Raw genomic sequence first — 10,624 nt, forward strand, 5'->3', positions numbered from 1 at the left:
TGATACATAATGGATAACAATGATAGCAGGTAATGTGATGCAAAGGTGCAACACCTGCTCAGGCTCTGCCCTCCGATGGCTCCTGCTCTCTGCAGCCCACCAGAAAATGCACAAGCAGAGCTGCACCGAGAGAAAACGTGGCTGGGATTGCCCCCAGCACCCCCAGCGAGTGAGCTGGGAGACTGCCCTGCTCCTGCAGCAAGCCTGCTTCTGCACTGTCCTCCGTCTCCCTCAGGCACACTGTGGCTTAAAGGGCAGGTATAAAACAAAATATTTGCCTTTCGGCATTACTTGCTTATCGATTTACACTGAAACAAACGTCTATATTTTAAAATTCTAAGTATATTAATCCATTAATCTTTAAATCCTTAGATGGGAAGAGAGAGAGAGAATAATGCTGCTATGTACCCAGACACAAACTTAAAACCACATTCACCGTGCACCATCTTTCCTGGATCTTTCACTACAGCATCTACTGAAACATTTAACTCCACAAAACACAAACTGAAGCAAAGCATGTAAAGGTGTATCATCACACACCCACATTCCTGCAGGATTTCAGTTTTACCTTTTTACACTGCATTTGCAGTCATGGTCTAGCTAAGATTACATGGCTGACAAGTTTAATAATTTAATCTTGAAATCTACTATACTACAAAGTCTTCTGTTAGCAAGCTTTACAATAGGTTATTTATTAGAAACTAAGGAGATCTCAGTGAGGAAATGCCTATACAAAACTGAATGGGCTATTCTGGAGAACATTTATGTCAATTAATGTAATCACTCAATTTATTTCATTGTAAGGAGCTGTTTCTCTTAGAGATGCACATCTATACACAGGGAGAGACCATGAATGTGTGCATGCCAGGCATGCTGCAATGACTTAATTAGGAATGGTTCCTAGCATACTTCTATGTAAAACTTTCACCACAACTGCAACAACAATACAGAAATGGAAAACATATTTTTAATCTCCAAATTTCATGTCCCGTATGCACAGTTACTCATATTTTAAGAAAAAATATGAAACATCCTGTGAGTTTTCAAAGTTTTGCTAAGAATACAATCTGTTCATAAATCATCTAATGCTTTCTAAAGGTATACTCTTTTAACTTTTGCTTTTGAAGTTGTTATGTGAGTGCCTGAGAATACAGGCTAGTTCAAGATTGTGTAGCTTCTTTCAGGAAGTTCAAAACAGCATGTGTCACTGCTATATCTGATTAAACAGACTACAGTACGTGGCGTTGCCATATATGCACTGTCACAATGTCATCTAGCAAAAGCCGTTAGACTCCAACTTCAGGCTGGTTTTCACGCAGTGGGCTAGGAACCAGGCTTGCTGGGTTCGCTACAGTGGGACATGGACATGCTGACTCACAACACAACCTCCTTTTCTTAATTTGGACAGAGTTAAGACATTAAATTAAACAGAGACATGCTCAAACGTGGCTTTTTGTAGGCTGCAAGTAGATACAGCTGATGTGGACAAATGGCAGAAACTGGGCACCTCAATCTAGTTTCACCTTCTCCACTCCCCTTCTCCACTCCCACCCTATAAGCTGCAGAGGCGGCTATGTGGACTCAGGGGTATCTTCACCCCTAGATACATAGACAGGTATCTTCACCCAAGAGAAAACACCTCCTTCTCCCACCCTCCCAAAGCCACGGCAGAGGACACAGTAGTGCTTGGGTCCTCTTCTCCCCCCTTTTCTACCTCTTCCATCCCTCCTGCTCCCAGCAGCAGCTTAGGGCTCAGCAGGTCCATCCATGAGCATCCCAAGCTCAGCAGCATGACATGGGTCATGGTGCTGGTTTCTTAGCCACTCTGCAGAGTTACCAAGGCTGTGTTACCTACTCCAGGCTGAATGTGCATTGAAACAGCTGCTCCTCACTCCTCCTCAGGGGAGAGCAACCTATGGATAAAATCTAGTGTGTGAGCCAAAAGCACTGCAGCCCTATTACATTAAAACCTAGGATACAGAAGTGCAACACTTCCAGTGGAATTAAAGGATATGATAAACCAGATTATTCTTATCTCTTCCAAACACCATCCAATGCTAATGAGAGACAGAACCCAACCAGTTCTGTGTTTTTTTTTCTTTTACATTAAAAAAAAAAAAAGTCTTATCTGTGCATGGAGCAGCTGCACCCTATCCTGCACACCTACATACCCCACGTGCGTTCGGATGTTGCAGAAAAAGGCACTGACATTTGCAGAAGGTGTGTCTTGATCCGATTAGCAAAGCAGATACCAGCAAGGTGCTGATAACTGCCAGAATGGCTGTATTATTCGGGGCAAGGGTGAAACACGTAAGCAGTGTGAGTTAAAGCGATGCTGGGCCACACTTCCCCATGACCCAGACCCAGCCCAGCAGCCCAGGCAACTGCTCCCTAAGTTGTGTCTCCTGAAACCTATCACATTAGGAGAGAGCCCCCCAGCACGGTCTAAGACACCATGATATGACCAAGTCTCTGAAAACAGAGGCTAGCTAGATTGTGAAATGGTTTTCCAGATTATTTTGTTGTAAAGAATGATTCTCTCAGTGACAGTAAGGTCTCGGCAAGACAGACTGCCAAACATCGTTTTATAAGATTTCAGATAATAAAGGGCTCCACTGGTTAGTATAAAAACATTGTGAGAAGCAAGGAAGAAAGCTGGTAACTCTGAACTAAAAGAAAATATTTGTGAAGAAGTTTGGGGGGGAAAAAGCAAATCTGTTTTAAGACAGATTAAAAATATATCAAGAAAAAAGTGTCTAGGAAGTCTACCTATGAGGCTGGACTAAATCTATACCTAAAATTCACAAATTTAAGAAATCCATAGATCCTTCTAATTGCAAATTTTTAGAAGGCAGCAATAGAAGTTCCTACCTAACCCAGATTCTGGATACACAGATGAGAAGGCATTTCTGCATGCATCCATGGAGAAAAAACAATTTGGTTTATTTTGCTGAATTGAAACAGCGGTTTCATTTTGTTCAAATGCTCACTCATGTTTGCAATTTTCTTCCAAGGTAGTAAGATACACTTAACATTTGCACACAGCCATACTATTTCCTACACCTACATTCAGAAACTTACACTTAACATTTGCACACAGCCATACTATTTCCTACACCTACATTCAGAAACTTACTTTGATGTGAGTAATTTGATACAGGACAAGAAAAGCATTTTGCAAAGCAATACAGTAACTGAAAGAAGTTATTGTAACCATCACTAATAGTAAGGTGTGGGTACACCTGGTTCTTACAGACAATCATATATAGTAAAAGCACTGCTTGAATAGAGAAAAAAAAAAATCATAATTTGTGGTTACTGTCACTGATCTGGAAACTTTGCCAGGTCAAAAATGAAATCAACAGAAACCAAGTACTCATATTGATGTCAGTGGAAACTGAAGATCTCTACCAGAAGCTGTAAAGAAAAGCAGTCAAAAACTAATCATGTGAGTTCTTCTGGAAGTTTGCAGGTGACTATTAAATGAAAGCATAATGACAAAGGAAACCGACACATTTTTACAGAAGACAGGAAACAAAAATAATAAAATACCCTAAATATCAAAGTACTTGTGGAAGCATTGCTGTACTTTGTACTGCTATAAAATGCAAGCCTGCTTATTTAAAAACAAAACCTACTCCAAAGCAAGCCCTGGGCACAGAGCACACAATGAGCTGCACGTTCAGAGGGAAGGGATGCGCCAGCAAGGTCAAGCTGCTGCAGGTAAGCTCTCCACTGCAAAAAGAATCACTGCAGTTATTTCACATTTAGATAAGAGATGAAAGAGAAGCTCCTGAGTGAAGTCAGGCAGTCATGGTGGGCTGAGGAGGAAACGCTCAGCTGCTGCACCATTTCCTAGAATAGGGTCAGCTTAAACCTCCTGGGAGCTGCATGCCCATCAAAACCAGGTGCTGTGATTTCTGGAGTAGAAGAGGGATTAAAATCAAGTCTCCAGGATTATTCTGAGAATTTGCTAGCAAATTACTATCAGATGAGGAGCCTGCATAATTTGGTGCCTACAACCTAGTAAACAAAACACACCATGGTAGCAAGTGGGACTGGACTGTAAGAGAGTCACATTCAAATCTGGGAACAGGTGGGAAAAGCAGTTTTGAAAGTTGGAAAAATCTCAGTGCAAGATTGTTACACTAAATTCAAAGACAATATCCCAAAAAATAAATAACATTATAGGCATAAATGATGGTGACAGAGGAATTTAAGTATTTGTGTATATCTACCTATCAATATACAGACACTTCAAATATATACACACAGATACTTTTTGATATATATAAATATATATATAAAACATATATATAAACAAGCTTTCTCTCAAAACACAGAAAATTACCTACAATTAAAGAACAAACATCTAAAATAGCTACTAATTATTATGCAGACCACAATCAATATTTTGGGGGCTTTTGTAGCTACCCAAAATCATTTGCAAGGTAAGGAAAGACAAGCAAGACTTATAAATCCATTTGCTTGCAAGCACAAGGATTCATGTATTGCAGGCAAGCACAAGAAGCCTGTGATTCAGGCTTCTACCGTGAAAGAGACGACACAAAATGCTGAGCCAGCACAAAAGTGCCTATCCCTGCTTTGTTCCTTTTGAAACAAGAGCAAGCCAAAAGAAGGCTGGTGTGATTTTACAGAAACCATCCCTGAAATAAGAAGGTAAAATGTCCAAAATCAGGAACAATGCTTGAGAACAATCCTTCATCTTAAAAGAACTCTAGCAGAACAACTGGAAATGTATTTCTTACACATTGTAACAAGCTGCAAAAGCCTAGGAGACCCCATCAGTTGCCTGCCTAGTCCTGCACAGCAGCAGTGGCCAAAACACACCGCCCAGAGCTCATCTCGCTGCGCTTAACAGGGCATCAGCCCCAACAGGGCTCTCAGCAAGTCACTGTCTGATGGAGGATGCCTGCTTGCTTTAAACCTGCTATAACTGTTGCTTCCTGTATGTGTACGAATTCAAGAAATGAAGAATAGACATTGGGAAGACAACCTGGGCCATCTAGACAACATGGGGCGGGGGGGCAGTACAGGGAGTTCAATGGGGCAGTGATGTAGTCTTGAAAGAGGTACCCAGAGAGGCTGTTGAATCTCCATCCTTGGAGACTTTCCAAATTTGACAGGGCAAGGATGACCTTTAGTGACACAAACACTGAAGTTGCTCTGCTTCAAGCAGGACGTCGGACTGCACACCCCAGAGGTTCCTTATAACCATCATCATTCCCTGACCCTACGGCATATTTCACTTCTAACCTTGTACAAACTGTATCACCAGTTAATAATTTCCTTATACTTTTATGCATAAAGTTTTACCGAAGAACATTTTTTATAGTTTGTTTTTATATATATGCTTATGTAATTTGTTTATACGTACACATATATATACATACACACACACAACCATAGCCACCCATAAAACTGATGTTTCTGTGTGATGAAACGCAACATTATCAGTTGCTGACCTCAAGTGCAGACAGTTAAAGGAAGCAGGAACTGTCTAAAGGAAACAACAGAAGTTGTTGAGTTCTCCAGGTCTGTGTTTCAATAGAAACAGGATCAGTTCCCAGAAATAAACACATGTACACAGAAAAGCCACTTCTGTGAGAATAAGAAGGAATAAAGGCCTTCTGAATATCTACACTGGCAGAAATACGTAAGTAGAAGCATCTAAAGTTGAAACTTTGTAATAAAGTAAATAACATCTATAGAGGCTTCATAGTCAAATGTAATCAAACACCACATTCTTTGGGGGAGTAATCTCAGTCAAACTATGCTTCTTCTCCTCCTGCACGGCATCACCAGAGATAGGTACTAGCAAATAACTACTGCCACATTTCTGGTCTGATAGCAGGTCCAGGATGTACATGTGACAGCCAGAAAAGTTTTTTGTTATCCGTTTCTGATAAAGCAACACCTTGTATCCCCAATTTTGCAGACCACATTTAGAGGCTTACTGGCAAAATTCTGGTTTTCACTTGTTTCAAATATTTGTGATTTTCACAAATTCACATGCAGAGAGTGGGTTCACTGATAAGTGTGGGAGGACATTAAGGTTAAAAGGAACAGTGGGACATCCAGGTGGTGGGGATACTGCCTCCCTTTATTGCCCTTTCTTTCATCCTCCCATTTTCCTGGTATCTAAAATTTCCAGACTCGCCTCTACACACATAAGTATATAAGTGAAACTGACCAAAAGTGCATAGCCCAGAATAAAGTCTCCAAGCATAGTATCTGTCAATATCTTATGAATACTTGAACTGAATTTTCTAGTAGATGGACTTCCTTATCCATTACAGTAAATGGATTTCTGGGACAAGGAGGGGCCAGGATTTGTTTTATCCATTTTATGCATCAACCCAGCATTGCAGCGGCTCACCAAAAGGCACCCTCTCGGTACCCTGCCTTCCAGGCTAAAGAGTTGTAAATTAGTCACTTCTTTATGGAAGCCATGCTGTAACAGCACTGGGACCAACAAGAGACTTCTGTGGGACTTTACCAGTGACCCTCCACCAATAAATAAATACATACATAAATAAAACAAGTGCCTCCCCGCTTTCACCCAGTTATTTATAAATGCAAGGAATTTCCACATTATTTCACCACTGTTTAAGGAACTCATCAAAGGCCTCTGGAAATAACGCCACACTTCCTTATCCACGTAATTACAGCCTCCGAAGAGCTCAAATATGTTTGTGAGACACGTCATCCTTGACAAAAGCCAAGCTGACTCTTTCTCAATAGATCATACCTACCTATCTACTACTGATTCTTTTCCTTACACAGTTTGTAAACTATATGCCTGGAAGGGATCCAGGGCTTGCCAGCACACAGTTCCCTGGTCTCTACTCCTCTGGGACTCCACTGAAAAAAAACAGTCACCTTCTTGTCTTCAGGTACCAAAACTGTTTCATTGATCACATCTAAAAATTTAGCCTTTACATCATTTTTGTGGACTGCTGAAATCTAGCTGAAGTCTACCATTGCTACTTATTTCCTACCACTGCAGCCTCTACCCATCACCCAAATGTTCATTAAAGATCATGAATGGTCAAGCATTACCAACCTCAAAATAGAAAAACCAAATCATATTTTTTCTAGACTTGACATTTCAACCTGTACAGCCTCTAATCTTACACTGAGGTGCAATGAATTTTCTATCACTACAGGCTTGGTGATACCTTATTCAGTACTTTTATTTTTTAACTTTGATCTCTTACATGATCTTGCTTAAGAGAGGTAGTTAACGACTTCATTGTAAAAGTGCCTTTAGGGAAGTTTTTTGACATTTGCTGTGTGAGCTGGATAGCTGTTCTGTGATGTTTCTGCCATAATTTAGATTTGGCTGTATGAAAAGGCATGAAGCACCTGCCAGCAGATACTACAACAGTACAACACAGCCCCTGCCTCAGAAGGCAATTATTTCTGAGAATATGTCACTGATGCTTTGCAATCCTTTTGTTTTGGATACATTTTGTCATTTCAACATCCAAATATTCAAGGGTGTGTCACTGTAGCAAAATCCATCTGCCCATTTACATTATTTTCATTTCAAGAATCTCCATACGTGCATCTGTAACGTCCCCTGCTCAACAGCTGTCATCTCCCATTTCCTCTAACATCCTGTCATAAAGAAATGGCAGGAGTCCAAAATAATTTCTTGAAATTATTTAAATTCCTCCCATAGAAAAGCAACTAGAACACTCCTTTTTAGCCTGTGGTCTACAGACTGCTCGTAAGGGGAGAACAGAAGATAATTAAGGAAAACAAGCCTACTGTCAGGCTCAAATTTATAATAAAAAGGCCTTGCATTTGCACTGCAATTTTTTGAGAGCTATCATAGGATTAATGTTTTAGATTCAGCACTTAAAACTAGGGTTGGGTGAACTACCAGACATGACACACTGATGTGAACTGAATGCACAGTAGAGACGGAGCCCTGCTTTTTCCACAGCTCTTTGCTACCACACCATACAAACCTGTTGCAACACTGGCGCTGTTACTCACAGGACAGCCCACGCCAAGATGAACCACTCAACTAAACAGAGCATTTGTGTTAGGCCAAAACAGTCAGACCCGCTGTGTGGCACTGACTTCACCACTGTGCCAAACTGTTGCCTGTAAACTATAATCATCTCACCGAATGGTATCTAATCCTTAGTTTACAGTTGCGCATGCCATCACCTGGCATTAATATCACAACTGGAAAGGTAATCTGTAAGTGTAAACTGACCCAGCAGCTAAGTATCCAGCAACAAAGTCCCAGTTCAGAAGAACGTTATGCATCTTTTGTGAGCATTTCTACATCGCTTCTGGTAAAGCGTAAGACGCTTGAATACAATGCAAAGCTGAAGTCTGCGAAGCATAACATTTACGCTTTTTAAGCCTTTTAAAGCCGGGAGCGACTGGAAAGGTACGCTGCTGCCTAGGGACCTACGCCGGGGACAGCAGCCGCGGCGGCATGGCGCTGCTGCAGGGCTGCCACCACCGCCAGCGCTCCCGGGGGAACACCCCGCTCCCCCGCGGCACACAGCACCACCACGCCGCTCCTCCTGCCCTGTGGAGGAGCGGGAGCCAGGCAAAGTCACCGACGGCTTCAACTTTGTGAGCAAACCCTGTGATCTGAAAGCTTGTGGGCCAGGAGGGGGGTGTGCGTGCGCGTGTCTCAAGTTTGCAAAGCCTCCACGTTTCCGAGCGAGCTGCAGCTGACACGACTCCCCCGCGCCGGCCGCTGCCGCCAGCACCCTCCGGCTGGCGCCGGGGCCGGCCGCGGCGGCGGGGCAGCGGCAGGTGGCGCGGCGGGTACTCACAGCGGGTGCCAGCGCTCGGGCAGGCGGCGGTGCAGCGAGATGCGGTCGCTCAGGTAGATGTTGATCTGGTGCCGGCGGATGCTTTCCTCCTGGCGGCGCTTCTCGGCCGGGCTCAGCTCCAGCCGCACCGCCCGGCCCAGCTCGCCCGGCGCCCCCGGGTCCAGGGCCGGCTTCGTGTACACCGGCTTCCGCAGCAGCTCGGCGGCGGCGGGCGGCGGTTGCGGCGGGGCGCGGCGGGCGGCGTGGCGGGGCGGCGGGCCGTGCCGCCAGGCGAGGAAGCCGACGGCGGCCAGCAGCCCCAGGGCCAGCAGCGCGCCCCCGCCGCGGCTGCCCCGGCCCCGCTTGCCCCAGCACATCCCGCGCCCGAGGCGGCCGGCCATGCCGAGCATAGGCGGCGGGGCCGCGGGTGGCCTTTCCCGGACGCGGACACGGGCGCGCCTCCGCCGCGGGCGGACTCGGCGAAGTTCTCACGGACCTGCCCACGCCGCGCCACCGGCCCGCGCTAGCGCTGCCCCGCCAGGAAACCCGCCCGGCTCCTCCGCCGGCGGCCCCGCCCCCCTCCCCGCCCCGCCGCCGGCCAGCCCGGAGGGGCGCGGCGCGGAAGAGCCGCGCACGGGCGCTGCCGCCGGCGCCCCCGGGCGGGGACACGGCCCCGCCTGTCCCCGGGCCGCGGCGGGCCCCGGCAGCGACGCTCCTCGGTCTCGCGGTGGTCGGCAGGCTGCTCGGCCCCGAGCGCCCCAGCAGCCCCGGGGCAGGCACACGCCTGCGGCTTGCTGCGGGCCCTCCCCGGGGACACAGCCGGCGGAGCCAGCAATGGTCCTGAGCCGGCCCAGGGCTCGCCCGGCCGCTCCCGGGGCAGGGGGACACGGAGCAGGGCCAGCGCGGTGCCGCTGGCTGTGCGCTGCAGGGGTGTGGGGAGGAGGGAGAAGGCACGTCCCCCTGGTACACTTCGGCTGTCACCCTTCAAGGAGGAGGTGGTCTGGTCACCCTGATGCATGAGGGACCTTCACGAACGCGGGCAGGCGTGCGGCTGGTACGCAGGGGTACCCCGGCACGGGAAAGCTGGGCTGGCACAGGGCTGGCACAGCCGCAGAGAGCTGCTTGGGCCCTTGGAGGGACAGCCCCGAGGCTTGCTGTCTCCTGGCCGGGTAGCTGGGGCTGCAGGAGGACAGCGAGGGAGGTCACTTGCCATGGGGGGACTCGGAAGAGCTTTGGGGCTGAAGGAACAAATCGGTAGGAAACCAGGCTTCGTCCATGCTGCCGCCCCCAGAGCAGCAGGTGCTGCAGCAGTAACAGAACGTGGCCCAAGAAGCCGTGGGAGGTAATGACAGGAGCTTCTGCTGACCAAAGCAGTGTGCTTGGCTGAAAAAAAACATGTCAGCCAATGTGGCCTCAAGAGAAAGAAATCCAGGAGACAAGTGAAAATCCTGAATGTATTATCCAGATAACGGGGAAGTCCATTTCATGCCTTGACAGAATTACGGGAAAAAACACTGGCATTTAGTCAAAATTCACTTCATACTCAACACATCCGTACTGCTTGTCCACCCCTAACCAGAACGCAGCCCCATCTGTCTGAACTTGCGATCCTGAGGCCATAAGATTACATGAGAATTTGTGATTCTGCATTTGAAAAGCCCTGATGTAAGTGTAACGTGAACTGATTCTGTTCATCTCCCAGGTTAAGCAGGAGCTGAAACTCTGGGTTTGAGGTGTCATTTGCTGTACGCATTTTACGAAGGGGCTGTTTACTGCACTACCCTCTGCTGCTGGAGGGCCCTCAAGATCAGCCC

At 46.5% G+C, this 10,624-nt stretch overlaps 1 protein-coding gene across 1 annotated transcript in view; it reads right to left on the bottom strand.

Moving 5' to 3' along the window:
- The window catches only part of GALNT12 (polypeptide N-acetylgalactosaminyltransferase 12), a 49,903-nt gene extending 40,548 nt beyond the window's left edge, over window positions 1-9,355 (bottom strand). Inside the window, exon 1 of the mRNA XM_037381533.1 lies at window positions 8,832-9,355. Within this exon, the coding sequence (XP_037237430.1) occupies window positions 8,832-9,220 (389 nt within the window). The 5' untranslated portion in view covers window positions 9,221-9,355. The remainder of the gene's footprint in view (window positions 1-8,831) is intronic.
- Between the last annotated feature and the right edge of the window lie 1,269 nt (window positions 9,356-10,624).

Source organism: Falco rusticolus, chromosome 3 (assembly GCF_015220075.1).
Source record: "Falco rusticolus isolate bFalRus1 chromosome 3, bFalRus1.pri, whole genome shotgun sequence".
Taxonomy (NCBI): Eukaryota; Metazoa; Chordata; class Aves; order Falconiformes; family Falconidae; genus Falco; species Falco rusticolus.